Source organism: Callorhinchus milii, unplaced genomic scaffold, assembly GCF_018977255.1.
Source record: "Callorhinchus milii isolate IMCB2004 unplaced genomic scaffold, IMCB_Cmil_1.0 Scaffold1, whole genome shotgun sequence".
NCBI classification, from domain to species: Eukaryota; Metazoa; Chordata; class Chondrichthyes; order Chimaeriformes; family Callorhinchidae; genus Callorhinchus; species Callorhinchus milii.
The window spans coordinates 66,416,021-66,438,585 of record NW_024704742.1 but is presented as its reverse complement, the minus strand read 5'-3'; the positions used below and the strand labels follow the sequence as shown (position 1 = coordinate 66,438,585).

The following is a 22,565-nucleotide window of genomic DNA, read 5'->3' as shown; positions in this document are numbered from 1 at the left end:
TGACATGATACAAAAAGAGAAGGGAATTTCTCCTGGTATCCCTGCCAACAATCTCCCAAATACAACTGTTCCTTATTTCATGAATGTTCGTGGCAGAATGTGTGCAAATTCGCTGCCTCATTGTCCTACAAATACACAGTCACTACACCTTAAGAGTAAAATCCTGTGAAGCGCTTTTGAGACATTTTCCTGACGTGAAAGGTGCTTCAAATGCAAGGATTATTAAGACATTTCAGGCCCGCTGGTAACCTCCAAAAAAAATCAACAATATCTCAAAGCAGCACCTTACAGTAATGCTAACTGGAAACTAAATCTCCTACAAGTCTAGAAACTGCCGACTGCGCTGAATGGCACCTCCCACATGGTATCCATTTGATTATAAAGCACCAACAATCTGGCCGATGATATTGAAGGAATTTGCACATAGGCAGGACGTGCAACACACTCCTGCGTGACCCTGACCAGGCTCAAAGAAGGTGTTTTTGGTAAAAATGTTGAAGCTCAGTTACTTTGCAAAGTTCAGGGGTGAGGGACTTTGTGCACATACGGATAAAGCAGCAACACCACCAGTTACTTTATCTAATCAGCACATTTGAGCATGAACGTGCAGCAAAGATGTCAGCTTGGGTGTCAACCCTTGAAAAAGGAGGCACCCCATTTCATGGTTATCTTGAAAGTAAGTTTGAAACCTGGGCCAGTTTGAAAAAGTGTAAATAAACTGTAGCAATTTCAGGCAGGTGGGGAGCATCTGTGCAGCTTCCTCACCTATCTGATCTCCCATAAGATTCCTTTGATAATAATAATCCTTGAATTTCATATAGAGCCTTAGCACGTCTTTGAGACGTCTCAAAGCGCTTCACAGAATATACTGTAAAGTGAATTGATTGTATATTTTGTGGGTGAAACGTGGCAGCCAATTGCACACAGCAGGTGTGGATTGAATGACCAAACTATTATTTTTTTTAAAAGAGATTATTACCCCAGGAAAAGCAATCTGCCAATCAACTAACAACTAGGTTCCTACTTATTGATAGGTAAACAGAGGTGTGTGGAGTCAGGAAACTTGTCCAATGTTTCGCCCTGCCGGGGAATCAAACCCAGGTACTCTCGCCTGCGAGGCGAGTGCTGTAACCACTAAGCTACAAGACTCTTCAAAGAGCCAACACAGACAATGGGCCAAACTTCTTCTGTGTTTATTTCTATAGTTCTGGATCTCCAAATCAAACTAACCCTACTTTTTGTTTTTTTAAGGTGACACGAACATGTTTCATTTATAAACCCTTTTCACGTTTCTAGGTCCACTTTCTGTACTGTAGGCTTGCTCCACCTGCCCATCATTCTTTTACTGAAAACATTTCTCCTGTATTTCTTGTAGGGTTTTGAGGTCTGCATTTGAAGATACAATCACCTTGGTTATAAAACCATCTAGTTTTATGGACCCAAACATTGTGTTATGTGGAATCTACTGTGTGAGATAGTCTTCCATACATACATGATAATAATAATAATTTGATATAGGGCCTTATCATGTCATTGAGACGTCTCAAAGCGCTTCACGGAATATATTTAAAGTGAACTAATTGTATTTTGTGGGTGAAAAGTAACACATATATTATACAATTTTATTAAGGGATTATTACCCAGGAAATTGATCCGCCAATCGACTAACAACCAGATTCTTACTTACTCCAAGGTAAACAGAGGTGTGGGGAGTAAGGAAACCTGCCTAAGGTTGAGAGGCGAGTGCTCTAACCACTACACTACAGGACTCCACAAATCTACATGAGGTAGAGGGTATGGAGGCAAATGGGAAAGTAGATTTGCATAGGTGAAGGCGTATGTGGAGTACAATCACCAGCACAGAATAATTTGGCCAAATGGCCCGTTTCCATGCCACATCATTCTAAGTAATTCTGCGTGTAGATAAAAGATAGGGAAAATCAGATTGAAATATCCACCATGATCTATGCTATGCACAGATACTTGATCTATGTAGATATAAATATGATGTATGCATAGAACATACTAAGCTATACAGTTTTGCTACTTAAACTCCAACAGTGCACCAACGCACACCAAGCCTTGGTTCTTGACATTTTGCACCCAACAATCTCCAGAATTAATAATCCTTGCATTTGATATAATAATAATAATCCTTGCATTTGATATAGCGCTTTTCACATCTTCTCGATGTCTCAAAGCGCTTCACAGAATAGACTAAAGTGATATAGGGCATTATTACATCGTTGAGACGTCTCAAAGCATTTCAGATTATATTGTGAAGTGAACTGACTGTACATTTTGTGGGCAAAATCTCCAGAATTAGACAAGCAGCGTGTGTCCCTACGGAGAGAGTGCACATTCCATTCCAGAATGGAAATTTCCATATGTGGATGACATATATGTGAACTCTGTCAGACACACAAGCACAGTGATGGGTATTTGCATGCATCAGACACCTATCCAAGAAAATAAAACATGATCCAATTAAAAAAAAGATCAATGAGCTGAATGGTGTCCTCCTCCTTGTAACTATGCCAAAAGGGAAATACCAACCATAGGTCTAAAAACAGGTCAAGTTTAGAGAAGACAAGTTATTAAACTGTGAATATGAAGACTTCCTGTTACAAATCAGTTAATTCATTTTTTTAAAAGAAATGAAGTAAAATTCAGTTTCATGTCACAAAGCTTTAAAATGTAAGGCTAGAAAACCTCAAGCAAACACACCCTTGTATTAACAATAATAATCCTTGCATTTCATATAGTGCCTTATCACGTCATTTAGATAACTCAAAGCGCTTCACAGAACATATTGTAAAATGCATCGACTGTGTACTTTGTGGGTGAATACAAAGTATTGTAACTTTGTGTGCGGGTGTACACACATTCAATCACATTGTAGGCTCACCATCCTGTTTGCTTCCTTGGATACAAAGGAGCAGCCTGCGTAAACTTGTCAGGCAATTTGAAATTACAGGGCAATAGCTTGTTGGAGACTTGATCGTGGAGACTCAACCCTTCACCTCGCAGCCTGTCCCACTGAACAAGCAAGCCACCATTTACTTTGCCCAAAATCAACACCTTAAGATTCATAACTACTTTGGCTGGGCCTGCTTCCATGACGTCAAATCAATGAGCCCCTGTCAAATGCATTTTGGCCAATGTCCAACCTTGTAGGAAGAAAATATTTTTGGAGTAAATACAACTCGTTTCCACCTCCACATCATGAGTGATTATCTGCAGCTTTGCATCACTAGATTTAACGAAATGAAAAATCCATTTTCTCTATCAGCTCCTAACCAATATTTCTTTCCCCTCCCCACCAACACCCAAACAGACAAAATAATGTCATTCATCTTACTGGTGTTCAGTTTGGAGGGATGCAAATTAGCTGCCACACTTCTCTGCAAAACAGTCACTACATGCAAAGGTAAAGTGTGTAAATTACACATTGTGCAAAGCATCGAGACGTTGCAACAAGGTAAGGCATCCATATCAACAGAAGAACAGGAGTAGGCCATTCAGCCCACCGAGCCCACCAGTTTCCATGTCAACTGCAACTCTTGGCACTACTCGAAAAGAGAAGAGAGCTTCTCCCAGTGTCCTGGCCAACAAACCCCCAACTAAAATTGGTCCCTCATTCCATGGCTCTTTGAGACATTGCTGTGCGCAAACTGGGAGTGTAACTAGGGACAGTGTGAGGTATATTACACGGAAGAACAGTCTATTTATCAAACCCTTTCATAATTTTGAACATCTCAATTACATTTTCTCTTAGTCTCTTCTCTTGTGTAAAAAAGGACCATTGTAATGCAATTTGTAATGCAAATATATTTACATGGTGTCTGTATAGTGCTGGCTGTTTACAGGCTCCTTGCATTTGTGGTTGAAACTTACTGGTCCTACACTTCATTACCATCTTGTGTTCAAAAGTTGTGGGGAAAGCTTTAGGTCTTGATGATGGGTGTTATGTGCGTTATATGGCAGGTTACTTGAAACATGGTGTGTATAAAACAAGCGGGTCAAGGTGGGTGAGAGTTTGTTTCCAGTCCTGTACACTCCTCCTTTCCGGTCGGTATACCCTGTACCAGGTCAAATGGCCTGTTTCTGTGCCGTATTCTACAATTATAGAATTAAAAAGCTTGAAACAAAAGAAACATTTACAGAATGGTGATCTCAGTCTAGATGTCTTTAGCATTCCTAACAGACCAAATGGGATAGTAATACTTGCCATAACACTGGTGCCATAAAAATCACTGTGATACTACATGATGCTTTTAATGTGGCACTTTAGCTCATTTTCAAAGCCTCATTACAAACTTTAATCAATACTGCACTCGTATAGTGGAAAACCTAAGCGTTTCAGTGGTGTCTGGGAGGAACATCGGCCTCTGAATATGTGGCTAACTTCAGCACCAACACTATCTACAGACACGTCCGTGAGCAATACATTGTCAACTCCCAGCAAAACAAAGGGTGGCCAGTTTTACCCTTGCAAGTGCGAGTAGAAATGAAAATATGTAAACACCCGCTTACTCGTGAAGGGCTAATTATTTTCCTTAAACTAAACGTTTGACTTCATAGTTTGGAATCCACATTCCTTCCACTTCCTTAAAATTCCAATTAAGTGGTTAGCTTTTGAAATCTTCATAAAGATGACTAACCGATGTCTAACATGCAGACTGAGTGGAAACTGAGTCTAGACCTCAAAAGGTTGCGCGGTACAAGAAAGCTATCTTTTCAATCAGATTTACAGGTTATTAGTAAATTTAACTTGCAAAGACTAGTGTATTAGGATGTGTACTGCCTCTGAAGGGAAACTCTGGGGGCAGGAGTGGGGGGAGTTTTGCGCAGGGGAGGTTAGATTGCAAATAATAATCTCTGATTCAACTTGGAAGAAGGCAAATTTCAGTGAGTTAAAAAGGGACCTAGCCAAGGTGGACTGGAAAGAAAGATTGGCAGGTAAAACAACTAAAGAGTAGTGGGAAGTCTTCAAGGATGAGATAGCTCGGGGACAAAATAAATACATTCCCACAAAAAGGAAAAGTAGGGCTTCCAAACCTCCCTGGATGACAAAGGTAATTGTATCTAAAATGAAGCAGAAAAAGGAGGCGTATGACAAATGTCAAACCCAAGATACAGAAGACAACCAAATAGAATATAGGAAGTGCAGAAGAGGTTTGAAAAAGGAAATAAGAGGGGCAAAAAGATTATACGAAAAAAGGTTAGCGGGTAACATTAAAGGGAATTCTAAAATATTTTACAAACAAAAAGACAAGTCAAAGGTTGGGTGGGGCCAATTAAGGACCAAGGGGGAAATCTTATTGTGGAGGCAGAGGGCATGGCTGATGTGCTGAATGAGTACTTTGCATCTGACTTCACAAAAGAAGTGGATGCACCAAATGCCGCAGTATCGGAGGAGAGGGTAGTGGAAATGGATAGAATAAGTATAAACAAAGAGGAAGTACTGAAAAGGTTGACTGGGCTCAAGGTAGATAAGTCATCCGGTCCGGACGGGATGCAGCCAAGGGTACTATGGGATGCACGGGTACAGATAACGGAGGCTTTGGCTACAATTTTTCAATCTTCATTGGACACAGGGGTGGTAGCCAGAGGACTGGAGAGTGGCCAATGTTACTTCCCTGTAAAAAAAGGGGCAGAAGGACAAACCTGGGAACGACAGGCCAGTCAGCCTAACATCACTAGTGGGGAAACTCCTGGAGACTATAATCCGGGACAGAATAAATCTTCACTTAGAAGAATGTGGGTTAATTAGGGACAGCCAGGTCAGATTGGTTAAAGGCTAATCTTGTCTAATCTAATAGAATTTTTCGAGGAGGTAATGAAGAGGGTGGATAAAGGTAGAGCAGTAGATGTAGTTTATATGGACTTTCAAAAGGCATTTGACAAAGTGCCACATGAAAGACTTGTAAGAAAAATAGAAGCCCATGGTATAAAAGGGACAGTGGCAGCATGGACCCAGAACTGACTGGGAGACAGAAAGCAGAGAGTTGTGGTGAACGGCTGCTTTTCTGACTGGAGGGAAGTGTACAGTGGCGTCCCCCAGGGATCGGTATTAGGACCACTGCTCTTCTTTATATAAATGATGTGGACTTGGGTATAGCAAGTACCATTTCCAAGGTTGCGGACGACACAAAGTTAGGTAGGGTGGTAAACAGTGAGAAGGATAGCAGCCAACTGCAGGAAGACATAGACAGAATGGTAAAATGGGCAGACACATGGCAGATGAATTTCAATGTGGAGAAATGCGCGATAATGCATTTTGGTAGAAAGAATGAGGGGAGGCAATACAGGCTGGTAATACAATCTTAAGGGGGGTGAAGAACAGAGAGACCTGGGGGTTCAGGTAAATGAATCCTTGAAGGTGGCAGGACAGGTAGATAAAGCTGTAAAAAGGGCATATGGGATACTAGGCTTTATAAATAGGGGCATAGAGTACAAGAGTCAGGAGGTTATGATTAACCTATATAAAACACTGGTTAGGCCTCAGTTAGAATACTGGGCCCAGTTCTGGGCACCACACTATAGGAAGGTGTTAAGGCATTGGAAAGGGTGCAGAGGAGATTTACGAGGATGGTACCAGGAATGAGGGACCTTGATTATGAGGAAAGGCTAGAGAGGCTGGGATTATTCTCATTGGAGCAGAGAAGGTTACGAGGAGACCTAATAGAGGTCTTCAAAATCATGAGGGGATTTGATAGGTTAGAAAGGGAAAAACTGTTTCCACTGGTGGGTGTGTCAGTGACTTGAGGTCACAGATTCAAAATAGTCTCCAAAAGAAGCAGAGGGAAGGTGAGAAGAAATGTTTTCACGCAGCGACTTGTTCGAATCTGGAATGCGTTGCCTGAAAGGGTGGTCGAGGCCGATTCGATAACGGCTTTTAAAAACGCGGTGGATGGATGTTTGAGGAGGACGGGTTTGCAGGGTTATGGGGAAAGGGTTGGGGAGTGGGATTGACATTAATTGCTCTATTCAAAGAGCCGGCACAAACTCGATGGGCCGAATGGCCTCTTTTTGTGCTGCACAATTCTATGATTTGATATAGTGGTGTTGAGATGTCTCAAAGCACTTCACAGAATATATAAGTAAATTGACCGGGTATTTTACAGGCAAAATACTGCAGCCAATTGTGCACAGAGTCAGTGTTCCATAAACATTCGGGATTGAGTGTCCAAATATTTTTTGGGAAGGGATTATTATCCCTGAAAAGCGGGAGAGATGGTCATTGAGTTGAGGTCAAGCAAGAACTCCTCTGCAAAGGTGGATATATCAAAAGGTAAATCAGCCCAGAACCCTTCTCCTATGCCCAAGTTAAATAAAACTTGCATTTGACATGGCACCCTTCACATCAGGACGAGTTCTCAAAGCGCTTTGCCAATTTTAATTTATAGTATACATTGTATATTTTGTAGGTGAATTTTCTGTGCATTATAAACAACAACTGGCAGAGGCCAGGCAACAGGTTGCTTGCCTCCTCAAGAAATGACATTCGGCGGGAATGTGAGAAACAGAAAGAAAGGAATCTTACAACAGGGAAGGACTGTGTGAGAATCAGTGTTCTACAACTAAGGAAAGGTAATGCTTAGATGGTGGAACCATGAGAAGTCTGGCATGGAAGGCAATCAGAAGAATGGGGGAAGGGGTGGTTTAATACACTAGCAAGGTCTTTCCTGACAGTTGTTGCCAGTCTGATTGCGATACTGACCAATACAAGAATAGTTTAAACAGCCAGAGAAAACACTTCTGCCTCCAAAAACCCATTCCCAAGAATACAATTCCCAAGGGATGCATGAATGGCTTTGAAACTGCCAGCCCATTGAGGGCTAAATACAATGCTGCAGAAATAGAGTGTTCCTCTCAGGGCAAATTTAGAACCAGCCGCGCCAGGCCTGCCATTACTGAAGCTCATAGGAACAGGAGTAGGCCATTCAGCCCCTCCAACCTGTTCCGCCATTCTATTAGATCACGGGCTGATCCGTACCTTAACTCCAATTACCCGCCCTCGTCCCATATCTCGATACGCTTACTTAACAAAAATCTGTCCACCTCAGTCTTGAAAATTTGAATGGATCCAGGATCCACACCCTTTTGGAAGAGAGCATTCCAGATTTTCATTACCCTTTGGGTGAAAAAATGCATCCTGATTTCATTCGCTCACTCACCGTAGCGGAATAAAAGTGCTGTGAAGGGTAAAATCCTGTTACCCAGGTAGGAATGAGCTAAAGTAGAATAAACCAGGGTCTTCGATTCCTCACCATGAGGGGGAACAAACGACACCATTCTTTGGCTTGGCAAAGTTCTGGTTTAAAAATGCGGGAAGGATGCTAGCAACTGGAAAGGGCAGGTTTCCAGTGAATAGTTTGTTTTAAAACAAACACACCAGTTATGTCAAAGGGAAAAATCTGGAAAATGAAAGATTAAGTCAACAATCATAAATTGACCAAAGGCGTTGTGAGACTCTTACCAGATTAATGCTGTAGGCTTTGCAAGCAATATCCTCCAAACTCTGATTCTGCAGCTTTTCTGTGATTAGTGTTACCATGGTAATCGTCCCTTTTTTCCACTGCTCACACCAACAAGCACTGAAGGACTCCTGTGCCCCCGGCTCAATATTCCCCATGCATTTCCTGGCTTCCGTGCTGCATCCCGGGTCTTACTCGTCGGTCTCTGTGGCTGATGTATCGTACCCCTCACAAGTAGCACCTTGAACTATCTGTCAGGAGACAAGCGCAAGAGACAAGAAGCATTTTAGTGGCCAATTTCACATTCCAAATCAAATTTATAAATATCTTATTGAAAGACTCTGCTGTGTGTGTGTGTGGGGGGGGGGGGGGGGGGGGAGAGAAAGAGCCAATTTAAATATTCTCTGCAACATACAGGGGAACAAACTGCTTTCTGGGGAAGGAAGAGTCCAGACTTGATGTGCCGAAAGACCTGCTTCTATGCTGTACATTTCTAATATTTTAGTGAATCCAGACAGCTATTTTAAATCTTTGCTGCAGCACGAACGTGCATTTGCCTAGTCTTCACCCAACCAGAAAACATTGTGGGTGCTGGAATCCTACAGTACAGAAGGAGGCCATTCAGCTCACCGTGCCTGTTCTGACTCTTTGAAAGAGCTCTGCAATCAGTTCCACTTCCCCGCTCTGTCCCCATAGCCTTGCAATTTTTTTCTTTTCAAGTAAATATCTAATTCCGTTTTGAAAGTTATTATTGAATCTACTTCCACCACCCTTTCAGGCAGTGCATTCCAGATTGTAATAACTCAGGCCCAGGCAAGAGACCTGGGTTCGATTCCCAGAAGGGCAAAACCTTGGGCAAGTTTCCTTACTCCACTCACCTCATAATGATCCCTCAAGAAAAAAACAATAATAAATTTGTCACTTCAATCCATGACTGTTTGTGGGATACGGCTGTGTACAATTGGCGGCTGCGTTTCATCCATAAATATACATAAGTATATACTTTATATTCTGTCAAGAGCTTTGAGACATCCAGTGCCTTGGGACGTCCTTCCAACGTTAAAAGCCCGATATAAATGTAATTTTTTTATTGTGGTCTAGAAAACGTGAAAAGCGCTCTATCAAATACAAAGATTATTATTATTATCATTATTATAATAACTCACTGCATAAAAAAAAATCTTTTTCCAAACTGGAGACATGGGACCTTCTAAGTGAAGGTGAATCTCTGGCTGACGAAGGTTCATATTTGCATCACTCAATAAAACAGTGTGCTGCTTGATTTTGCAATAACCAAAGGTTTTAATCTTGTCCTTAAGAAGGTGTAGAGATGATTAGCGAGAACAATCCCATATATCAGGAATTTCATTTGAGAGGAAAAAGAAATAATGTTGGGTCAGAGTGACCTAACTGAAGGTTTTGAGATTATCAAGGGAGACAATACTGATCCAGGTAAATCGCTTGCTGCTACATAAAGCTTAAATATTAGGAAAACAGCAATGTCCTATAAACATCAGTGAGAGGAAGAAACAATTAATCTTTTATGAACCTTGATACTAACAATGATCAATGCATTGGATGGTGTCCAATAACAACAATTTACATTTATATAGCACCTTTCACTCCAGGAGGACGTCTCAAAGAGCTTCACAGCTCACTGAATACAATTTCTGTAGTTTTCTGTAAAGTGTAGTGTCTGCAGCGGCCAACTTGCACACAGCAATGTCCCACAAACTGCCAGAAGCTAAAAAAACAATTTATTTATATCTGGAGGATTGTCAGCCATTGCACCGGGAATAACTTTTCATTTTCAAATGTCATGGGATCTTTAATATTCACCTGAACACTTGGAAAGGACCACGGTTTAAAGTCTGAACCCTTGGAATCTCCAATAAAATTTCCTTTTCATTTCATTGTCAACATAGACCTTCAGCTCAAAGTCAACATAGGTTTTGAAGCCATAATCTGATTCGGAGGTGTGTGCTGCCAATTGAGCCAATATAGCCGCAGAATTAAGAGGAATATTGGTTTGGACACGAGAGAAATGTTCTGCTTCTCTTCAAAATAATGTCATGGGATCTTTAACCATGAGCTAAACAGGAAGGTAGACCTTTTGTTTTAATGTTGATTCTGAACGACAGCAACTCCAACGATACAGCACTCAGTACTGCAACGGAGTGCAGTTAAAGATCTCATGATACTATGCAAAAGGGAGTTTTTACTCTGGTGTATTAGCCAACAAGTCCTCAGATTTAAAAAAAACAATTTGGTTGTTCAATGCAAACACAAATCCTACAGCTTCAACTCACAACTTTTTGACCCACAGGCAAAAGTGCATCCCCCACCCTGGAATTCAACTAAACAAAACTTGCATATTCACACACCCTTCAATTTGTTGTTACAATATGTTCGTACTTTATCGGGCTCCTGCAAAACATTCCCGTTTTAAGTTTCTACAGGTGGTAAAGTTCATCCATCTCAGCAACCAAGTGCCCAAGGGCCAGACTCTCTTGCAATTAGTTTGGGTGGAACATTGAACAAAATCCTTAATACAACTTATCTGCTGGAGCAATCATTCTGCAGTTGACTCCCTTTCATTGGGTGTACATTACAGTGCCTTAGTCCTCTGCGTCTCGTCACCCACAGCTATTTGAAGCCACTCAAAAGGCATTCAGAAAACTAGAGTAACAACTTTCACCTTGCTTGAACAGACAAGTTATTTAGCTAAGTTTATAGGTTTATAACGCATTTACTTCCATTTCTTTTAACTTCTGAAGAAGATGTTTATCCCCCAAAAAGAAATACTGCACAGGAACACATTAGTACTGTACTTCCAGCTGTGTAAGGACTCGAAAGTTAGCTGAGTGCAAACACTTAGAAAAAGTGCAGCTATTAAGATGCTACATGACAAACTGAAATGTAGTCATTTAGTCCACTCTGTACACAATGTTTAAATATGGGTACTTAAAACTTTTATTTATTTTAAATATTTATTTTAATTTCCTGGTTTACCATTACATGGCTGCCCTTTTGGAATAAGAGGTCTCCAAACAGCAAACCTTATAGTAAACGTTGAGTACAATGGTTGGTTGCAGCAACGGGGGTGCAAAATCAGATCCCATTGCCGTGAATGCAAAGATACCTTTGGTTTCTTTTCCCCATTCCCTCTGCCTTGCCCCCTCCTTCCAATCACGACTGAAGTTTCCTTTTCAACCATGCTTAGGGTCACCTCCTTCTCCCTCCCCCAGCTCGGTATCAGGCTCCACCACTGTTAAGCGCTCCCCGCATAATTATTATTATTATTATAAAGAGTGCTATATGAATGCAAGTTGTTGTTTAGTTTGTTTAATGTTAGTTGAGCTGCATCCTTTAACCCTTGCAAGCATCGAGGATGAGATCACACATTTGTACCTTGCAGTATTTCAGGGACAGAGTTCCGATGATCCTCTTAGATGCAAAAATAAGAGTCAGTGATTGGCCTGGTCACTTTCATTCTTATTTGCTACCAATTTTCTGGCCTCCCTTCCTGAATGAATTTTACTGTTATACTCCGCAATTCCTGTCAAGGTCTTCTAACTGCGGCTCCAAACTCCTTAACCTCCCAAACCTATGCCTCAAACTCATTGAACGGGTGCGCAACCTAAGTATCAGGTTCAATTCCCAGTTGTCCTTCCGAGCCCACATCCAGTCCCTGACCAGGAACTTTTCCTCCACCTCTGCTAGGCTATGACCACATACACTCAGTCGTAACCCTTACCCACGCATTTGTCACCTCCCACTTCAAGTATACCACTGCCCTCTTTACTGGTCTCCCCAGCTCCACTGTTCATAAAACACAATTGATTAAAACTCTGCCACCCAATCCTCACCCACACTAAACTCTGTATCCCCATCACCCCAGTCCTTGCTAGGCTCCACTAGCTCCCTCTTGCAAAACAAGTAGATTTCAAGATCCTCACTCGCATATAAATCACTTCATGCCCTGGCACTTCCCTACCTCTCCGAACTGCTTACTCCCACATCCACAACCAACCTCCTCCGCTCAACTGGCTCCAGCCTCCTGCACGTCCCTCGTCCCCTCCACCTCACCATCGGCAGCCATGCTCTGCCCTGAAACTATGCAACTTTCTGCATCACCTCCTCCTTGCCTGTATTCAGATCACACCTAAAGACCTTCCTCTTCAACCATGCCTACAGTCACTTCCCCCCAGCACGGTGTCAAGGTCCGCCATTGTTAAGTGCTCCGAGACACTGTCCTGCATGAAGGGCGCTATATAAATGCAAATTATTATTGTATTTCTTTCCTTCTACTGCGGTACGCTCGACTTAATGGTAGAAGGTATACCAACCGAGCCTGATCGCCTACCACTAAGCCATCAGCAAAGTGCCTCTGGAGTCAGCCTGGCTCAGACAGAGGCATTCATAGAATCATACAGCACAAAAGAGAGCAATTAATGTCAGTCCCACTCCCCAGCCCTTTCCCCATAACTCTGCAAACCCGTCCTCCTCAAACATCCATCCACCGCGTTTTTAAAAGTAGTTATCGAATCGGCCTCGACCACCCTTTCAGGCAATGCATTCCAGATTCGAACAAGTCGCTGCGTGAAAACATTTCTTCTCACCTCCCCTCTGCTTCTTTTGGAGACTATTTTGAATCTGTGACCTCAAGTCACTGACACACCCACCAGTGGAAACAGTTTTTCCCTTTCTAACCTATCAAATCCCCTCATGATTTTGAAGACCTCGTAACCTTCTCTGCTCCAATGAGAATAATCCTAACCTCTCGTGCCTTTCCTCATAATCAAGGTCCCTCATTCCTGGTACTATCCTCGAAAATCTCGTCTGCACCCTTTCCAATGAACTGGGCGCAGTATTCTAACTGAGGCCTAACCAGTGTTTTATATAGGTTAATCATAACCTCCTGACTCTTGTACTCTATGCCCCTATTTATAAAGCCTGCCTCAGTTGGAAGGTCGATTGGCCAAACCCCACTTTTTAGACTTTTAATTCAGTCTAGGCTGATATTCCATTGCAATGCTGGGAGAATACAACATTGTCGGAGGTGCCATCTTTCAGATGAGACGTTAACCTGCCTGTTCCGAGTTTCTCCAGGTATCCTGGCCAGCAATAAAATTGGGCTTTTACTTCAGTTCTGCTTGCTGTGTGTAAATTGGCTGCTGTATTTTCCTACAAAATGCAATCACAACACGTTATAGTAAATCATGCAAAGCGGCTTGCCATATCAAATTATTATCCTCATCTTGATTTGTCCATCAGTTAGCTTTTCATCAGTTGCAAAACCTGCCTGTGATGCCCATATTGAACAAAGAAAAGCAAAATGAAATGGTGGGAAGAATGTGGGAAATGCAAGATAAGAAATAACCAGACTGGGGAGGCGACAAAGAAAAAAGCATCAGAACGAGTATGAGTTAAGATTATAAAAGGTTTCATTTTTAGTAGGAATTCTGTTTTGTGCATGTGTTAGTGCTCCAATTAATCACATTAAACCCATCCTGCTTGAGAGCTTTATTACTGCAATGTCAACCATACTGTCCAGATCCCCACCCGCCCGGCCGGCCAGCCTCCCAATCAGCTGTGCTGCAAAACTTTCCTCCCGCCATGAAAGGCGCTATATCAATGGAAATTGCTGTAATTAACATGGTTTTCAATAGTGTGCAGCTGGAAACGTTCAGAACCAGGTATCCCGTGGAGCTGGAAATCTCCACAGACCTGCTTATTATCCTAAGAGCCTTGTATTATAAATGATACAAGGCTTTCAGATGACACTAACTCTCCAGAGGAAGTGAACCAACAAGTGATGGAACTGGCCCACTGGTGAACTATAACCGCTCAGGTTCTCACATTGCAAAAGCTTTTTTTTTGGTCAGCCGGGTGTCTGACACATGCGGAAACACCATGCTTAAGAATATCCAAACCAAACAGAATTCCATGCAAAAGGCAAAATACCGCAGATGCTGGAACTCTGAAATAAAAACAGAAGTTGCTGGGGACACGCAGCAGGTCAGGTAGCATCTGTGGAGAGGAAAATGAGTTAACGTTTCAGGTTTATGACCTTACGTCAGAACTTTCAACGAAAGGTCATAGACCTGAAACATTAACTCATGTTCCTCTCTTCGTAGATGCTGCCTGACCTGCTGCGTGTTCCCAGCGACTTCTGTTTTTATTTCAGAGTTTCATGCATCCCACCTATACGTGAAAATTCCAGATGTGTAATGGAATGCACATCTCCCTGGATTAACAGGAACAGAGTGGGTAGAGTCCCTGCCCCCAGTGAGCAAAACATACACAACTAAAATTCCAGTCACATACAAGTTTTTAATAAAATCCATTTACTTTGATTAGAGAACCTCATGATATTCCCAACAGTTCTGATCTAGGTGGATATATTCCTACATTGTACAGAGGATATGAGAGTGAAGGATTGTTAAATTAATGTTAGCATATTTAACCCTTGGTTAGCTGTAGGCACTTCTGTGCCCAAATATAACAAGCAGATTTTTAGCACAATTCAACAATTCTGAATTCGTCATTTCCCTTTAGATAAATGACATTTCTTGCAATCTATGTTAGAGCAGAGGCACCTTTGCAAATTTGAAAAAGTCTTAGCTCTCAAAATAGGACAATGCAAGTCCAACCCTTTAGTGCAAGCCTGGGTAAATGAGGATATACACCCCGGTTAAGATCACCATTGATCGCAACTAGGTTGAGGCAATGAAAGGGGCACTGTTTGAAAATGGCATGCTGTGCATCAAATGCGACACGATAGGGGATCAATATCCTGCTTTGTAAAGCAAATTTTAATCAGATGCCAATCAAACGAAGGTTAGCATTCAAATACAGCATGAACCATGATCAATGCTGCATCAGAATTTACTCAAATAGCTCGTCCGGCACAAGTTGCAAATACACTTGTGCAATGTCATGGCCACAAAACCACAAGCCCATACGATACGTACTGAGTCACCGCTGAAGTCAACCAAACAGAAAAATTAGCCATTTGTGATGGTAAGAAGACGCATTGCAACAGCATCAAATCTTAAAAATGCCCGCCTTCCATTTTGGACAATTTACCAAATTTAGAATAAGTAACAAAAAGCCATCCTGAACATTCGACTATTGCTAGCCACAGACTAGCCTTCTCTCTTCAAGTACCGGGGAGTAGGCCTTGAAACCAAATGCCAAACAAGAAAAGTAAGCAATATTCAAGAATATGCTTAAGAGTATCCAAACCAAACTAAGAATTCCATGTATCCCACCCACACATGGAAATCCCAGAGACAGATTGTTGGGATGGAATCTGCTCTCTCTCCCTGGAGGGACACATCCTGATTACCTAATTCTGGAAAGTATTCGGCACAGGGTGGAAGAGCCAAGGCTTGGGGACGCCAGAGTGTGTGTTGGAGTACTGCTGGAGTCTAACTAGCCAGGATACTATTGGCAGAGCCCCAGGAACTGGTAACACTCCGGTAACAAATTGAGGTTTATGGGCAAGTGTCTCTGCACAATATCAACCAATCACTCATTTCTGCTGCCGAAGAAATATCTGATGTGAGGGAGTCATTTCTGAAATGGAACAAGACGACAACCTTTACTGTTTAAAGGCGATTGATGAAACCAACACTACACTCATACCATTTGAACACTTCCTGAGATGGGCTCTACAGCTCAGTGAGTTACAACACTTCATATATGGGAGCTCAAGCCCAACTTCTAAAGTGGAAAGCTTTGGCGGTTTTCATCTAATGCTGACGTCAGCAGACAGACTGGAAAATAACCATAAGTCAGGAAATAGGAAGGACTGAGGCATCAGGGAAAGAATTTGACAAGAGGGAGTCAAGTCTTCCAGCATTACATCTGTCTTGCTTCACGCCCAACTCCAGAGTATCTCATGGTGCGAATGGGCAACAAGGCAAAGTCGTTGAGAAATCCTATAGGCAAAGGGGTTTTGAAAACAATCCAAATATGATGTGAATAGCGTGCACACAAGTGCGTGGCAAGCAGTAAGTCTTGGGAGTGTGGGCACTTTGAACACACAGAAATGTTGGCATAATCTGCTGCTGCACTTCAGCAAACAGCAACCAGAACTCAGGCACATCAATAATGAGATATTCTACACTTCGTCAGTTTTCTTCAATGCGAGGAAGAAAGGGCAGCAAGAATGAATTGCCTGAAGAGCATTAACATTTCAAATCGACAAACACTATTATGTAACTTACGCCACTGGTGAATGGAATGGGGAAAGAGGGGAGGAAAAACAGACATCAAAATGCTGCAAATAATTTTACAGTCAATTTCCTGTTAAGAATGAGGTTGCATTTGGCATGAAAAAACATATTCAGGAATTAACTGTTACTAATTAATGCCAGGGCTCGTCAGCAGAGATAAAAGACTTCTTTTATGTGAATAAGGCTGCAGAGAAGAGCTGCACTAAAATGTTTAAAAGCTTTCACAAGCAAGGGTTTGCCTTAGAAATATTAATGCCCTACTGTCAGGTGGCTGGCCAGCAGATTAAAATTGTAACAGCAAGGCCTTTCTTTCATAATTCCTGAATAGAGTGGATGAACTAGAGGTGAAATAAGTGACATTGTACCAAGAAGTACTGGAAAGTAAGGGAGAGGAAAGAGTGGAAGAAAAGGTTTGAACGAAATGCTCTAGGGATAACTGTTCAAAAAATACACGGATTATTTAATTGTATCACTGTCCATTGAAAGCAACTCAATCCTTAACACTTGGCCCGCCACACCATCGACGGACAGGCCTTCGGTCTCTTCCCCCACCCTTTGGAACTCCATCCCATAGTCCCTTCGCCTCACTCCCTCCCTTGCCTCCTTCAAGACCCTCCTCTTCGACCGTGCCTTTGGTCACCATTCTACCCCAACCCTCCCTGCCTTCCTGATCCCAACCACCAGCTCAACCACCAGCATAAGCACAGTGAAATAAAAAAACATTTAAATGGAGGTTGTGGATTGCTTTAGCCATGGGACAATGCACTATCATGCACTTGAAATCTCTCCAGGCGCCAAGAAGAGATCTGCAGCTAAGCAAAATACATGGTCCTTCAAAAACACAAGGTCATGCCTTAGATGGCAGGGCACAAGACAATTGTATTTTAATCATAACATCTCTCCAGACTGCTGCTCAGAGAGAGGTAGGTTTGAATTTGAAGCAATGCATCAGCTCATTGATTGTATTAAAAGATCATGAGAGATTCGGATAAAGGTCATTTGGCCCATTTCACCTCATTCTTCCAAAATACCCACCCACTCTAACATCTACCCATTGCAGATCCCAAACATTTCTAAAGCAACCCCAGCAGCTTGGGCATCTGAACTGAAGACCGAGCAACAGGAATTCATACTCTGGTGCAAATTAGAAAAACTTAGTACATGTACTAGATACTTGAATCCGGATATAGTGTGGTATATAGAGATTAATTACAACTTCCGTTCGTAATGTATTTTGGTAATTCTCTCCAAACATTTTTTTTTGAAAGAAATGTACATTGAAAAAGGAGCCAAGTGACAATGAACAGTATTTTTTATTTAAAAACTTTACTGTTAGGATGAACACAGCATCCAATTGTGGTATTTTACCTAACTTGTAAGAAAGGTGCCACCCCGTGGACATGCCCTCAATATAAAACTAGTCACTGAAAATAGTGGAGAAGTTTTCTCTCTCTCTCACACACACACAATATCAAATTACCACTGTTATATAAAAACTTGGTTTTAGGTCAAGTCTTAATGACCTGCACAAAATAGCAAGCATTGCGCTGATTTTCATCTCACTTTCTCATTTAATATAATCTTCGGTCCAACAAGGTACTTTTTTGTAGCTTTTTAACCAAGCTTTCACCTCCTTGATCACCGCCCTGGGTAGAATTTCCCCAGATCTATGGCAGGAAATTAACCTCTGGCAGATTGTTGCCCTCTATACTACAATGATAGGATGTTGCTCACAAAATTTAAGAATTTGTAAACTCGGTTAGGCATGGCACCAATTCAATTGCATTTCCAGGATAATTAAAGACATCATTTTTTGTCTCTAAAACACCTTTCCGAACAAGTCTGGTAAGTTTAATATAGCACAGGAGCTTCTATTCTAATCAGCAACAGATGGCTTTGAGTGACCTAGACATAGAACTGATGGAACAGGGAGGCAATTTCCTTCTCATAGTTTCATTCTACAAAATATTTGCTAGACTTTGAACCCTCCATAAAGCTGGCACTGTGCGGGCAATTAATGGCAATGGGAGAGAGATAGAGAAAAGGAAAAAAAACTTTGTGCAACCTAACAGGGAAGAAAAATTCTGAAACATTTATGGCCCATTCTTAATAGGATGCATGAAAAATAGGGTAAGAGGCGATCAGGAAAGTGGGATCCTATTAGGTGGTTCATGTGGACAAAACCACCAGAACAGACTCAATGGGCTGAATGACCTGTTGTTGTGCATTAACATTCTGCAATCTCACTTTCCAAAGTGCTTCACTATGAAGATTTACATTTCATTCTTATCAGGACTCATCTCAAAACACCTCTACTAAGTGTAATCGCGCTGTTCCCCTCAAAAACGTAGACTTTTTAAGCACAAGTTTTATTGCAAGGTCTAATCCTGAACATTGTGAATGGTTGCATATAAGAATAACTTACGCTAAGTAACACATTTCATGTACGATAAACATCTTGAACATCACATTGACAGTAGGGGATCACTTAGTAATATTTTCAGGTGTTGAGCAAAGATACATTTTTAAGAGGGTTTTGAAAGCAAAATGAATTAATGACACCTTTCAAAGCTCACAACAATTCACACATGTATTTTACAAGTCAGGTCAGAGGACTGGACTTAGAATGGTGGAACTATGGTTTGAGAACCTTCTAGCTTTGATCTATTGGACCAAAATAATTGAAGGAAATTCTCTCAAATGTGCTACATTATTAAAGTCAGAAGCAATAAATTTCCAAATTGAGGGGGTATAAATATCCGATATTAGCAGTAGATCTAACAGAAGGTTTAGGAGGAGCAGCACACAAAGGATGATGAGAATGTGGATCGCACTGCCGGAAGCTGCAGTTGAAACATCAATTTATAAAAGAGAAAACCTGATGCACGCGTGAGGGAGAATGGTATAGGAGAGAAGAAGGGACGGGGCTCATGTCAGGTATAAACAAAAGCATGAACCGTTGCGAAATTCCATGCAAATTAAGCTATAGCTTGCAATTATATGGAGGGGTAAAACTGTGAAATTATAATAAATAAAAATAATCCTTGCATTCGATCTAGCGCCTTATCACATCTTAGAGATGTTTCAAAGTGTTTCACAGAATATACTGTCAAGTAAATTAACTATATATTTTGTGGGTGAAACACAGCAGCTAATTGTGCACAGCAGTGTCATACGAACGGCCGTGGATTGAGAGACTACATTTTTTTTGGAGGGATTATTACCCCGAGAAAACCGATCTGCCAATCGACTAACAACCAGGTACCTACTTACTGCTAGGTAAATAGAGGCGTATGGAGTAAGGAAACTTACCTAAGGTTTCACCCTGCCCGGGAATCAAACCCAGGTCCTGTCGCTTGCGAGGCCCCTAACCACTGAGTTACAGGACTCCAGGATGAGGGTTTTGAAGTCTATATGCTGCAACACTGTGAGTCATTCTATATAGTGAGTCAATATAATTGTTACAATATTTAGGCCTTGAATGTATAAAATCCACTTTACCACTATCGCAGGTAATCATGATTCGCTGTATTACATCCCGAAGCACAACACTACTCAATGCACCACTAAAGCATTTTCAAAAAATCTGAAATACAGCAGACGTCGGCAGGCAATGGTGTGACATTCAGGACACTGCAGCAGCAATAGTGCTAGCATTTATCCAGCATTACTTCTTCTTTGGATGGGGAAGAGGAACTAGTTTAAGTTTAAATAATTGTGCGACGTGGACGTATTTAATGGGAGACAGTTGCACTGCTACTCCAGTTGTGCTGGGAAAGGCCAGTAAGACTGTAAAACATACGTTAAATATCTGTAAGATTAGCAGCCAAGATTAGCAACTCAATTCCTGTCCGTGCATCAAATCCACAACCTTCTACCGAATAATAAAAGAACATTGCCAAATCAGAATGACATTCCTATTCTACATCAACCGCACAAATGCCCCTTTTTGCAGGTTATGGATAACAAAAGCAATAATGACCATTGAACAAGAGTAAGCTATACAAAACAGCAAGATGATTCATTCTAATAAAGGTACATATCAAGGTTACTAAGACTTAGTCTCGCTACCAGAAGGAATTAATTTTGCAAAAGAGTACAAATGCTTCTTGTAAGAAATTCCCACCACAATACATACATGCACAAAAATGCATGGAAACACTCCAACTCTAAAATCAAACTTTTAGGCAGCCAAGAAAAACAAGCGACAAGCAATGTCAACTAATTGATAGGAAAACAGTAGTGAATAGGTATTCCCGATCACGATCGCCTTCTCTGCTGTGAAACTGCTCAAAATAGATTTTATGTAGGTGGCTATTTGCAACAACAAAATACAAACTTTTTGCAAGTGTAAAAGGAAGATTTAGCTGGATTGCAAATCTGGCAGGATTACTGCACAGATTTCCATCGTCTAAGCAGCCGACTGTGGGCTGCCAGCCATCATTACCCAGTGTGCTGACCTCTCTTTGCAATACAGTACCAATAGATAAAGCATCGTGGAGCATGGCAATGGAGACAATGCAAAGGCTGTTGGGCAAAATTTAAACCATCTGGCAAGCACAAATTCCTAAATGAAAAATGCAACGACTGCGTGAACAGGAATATCACCCATTCACTTCTGGTGGATGCCAAAGTCTTTCAAACACGCTGTACTCATAATCATATAAAATAATTGGTGGAGCCCTGTAGCTCAGTGGTTAGAGTACTTGCCCTGCAAGCGAGACACCTGAATTCAATTCCAGGCAGAGGGCGAAACCTTGGGCAAGTGTTCTTACTCCACACGCCTAATAATAATCTCTCCAAAAACAATAATAAATTGGTCATTTCAATTCACAACTGTTTGTGGGACATTGCTGTGCGCAATTGGCTGCCGCATTTCACCCACAAATATACGGTCAATTCACTTTACAGTCTATTCTGCGAAGTGCTTTGAGACGTCGAGAAGATGTGAAAAGCGCTATATCAAATGCAAGGATTATTATTATATAATGAACATTCCTTTAATTCTAAACAAAATTGAAAATGTAAAGTCTTTTTCAAACAAAATTAATGAATATGAGCTTCATAAAAGTGCATCTTAATCATATTTNAATCAATATTATCAAGAATAATATTCAATACTAATCAAAAATAAACAATACTCTTGTATTGGAAAAACAAACCATCACTATCTTTTATGTGGAAATTAATTATAATAATAATAAATTGGCTGCTGCATTGGCCCACATAGCACAGTTACTGTACTTTATAGTGTATCCTGTGAAGTGCTTTGGGATGTCCTCCTGATGCAAAATGTGCCATACCAAATGTAAGGATTATTATTATTATTAAAGATCTCATGGCACCCAAAAGGGCAGTTTCTCCCTGTGTCCTGGTCAACAATCCCCAGTTACAATCGTTCATTCACCTCATAACTGTTTGCGGGACATTGATGTGCACAAATTGGCTACTATGCCTGAAAGTGTGGTCGAGGCCGATTCGATAACTACTTTTAAAAACGTGGTAGCCGGGTATTTGAGGAGGACGGGTTTGCAGGGTTATGGGGAAAGGGCTGGGGAGTGTGATTGACATTAATTGCTCTATTCAAAGAGTGGGCACAAACTCGATGGGCCGAATGGCCTCTTTTTGTGCTGTACAATTCTATGATTCTATGTTCACCAGCAAAATACAGTCACTACACTTGACAGTAAACAACAAATTATATTTGTACAGTGCCCTTCACGTCGGGGAATGTCCCAAGGCACTGGACAGTCAAGGATTGAGAGGCCAGTTATCAAAGACAGACCCTTTTTTCCCCCTTGCAATTTTTCTAGCTCCTTTTCAGATGGTGGATGAA

At 41.4% G+C, this 22,565-nt stretch overlaps 1 protein-coding gene across 6 annotated transcripts in view; it reads right to left on the bottom strand.

The window, feature by feature from the left end:
• fam53a (family with sequence similarity 53 member A) overlaps positions 1 to 22,565 on the bottom strand; it is an 85,168-nt gene that overhangs the window by 50,904 nt on the left and 11,699 nt on the right. For 5 of the 6 annotated variants that reach the window (XM_007897948.2, XM_007897950.2, XM_042333632.1 and 2 more), the window contains one exon: positions 8,486 to 8,734. In XM_007897948.2, coding sequence (XP_007896139.2) covers positions 8,486 to 8,641 — 156 coding nt within the window. In that variant the 5' untranslated portion in view covers positions 8,642 to 8,734. 6 annotated transcript variants of the gene reach the window in all.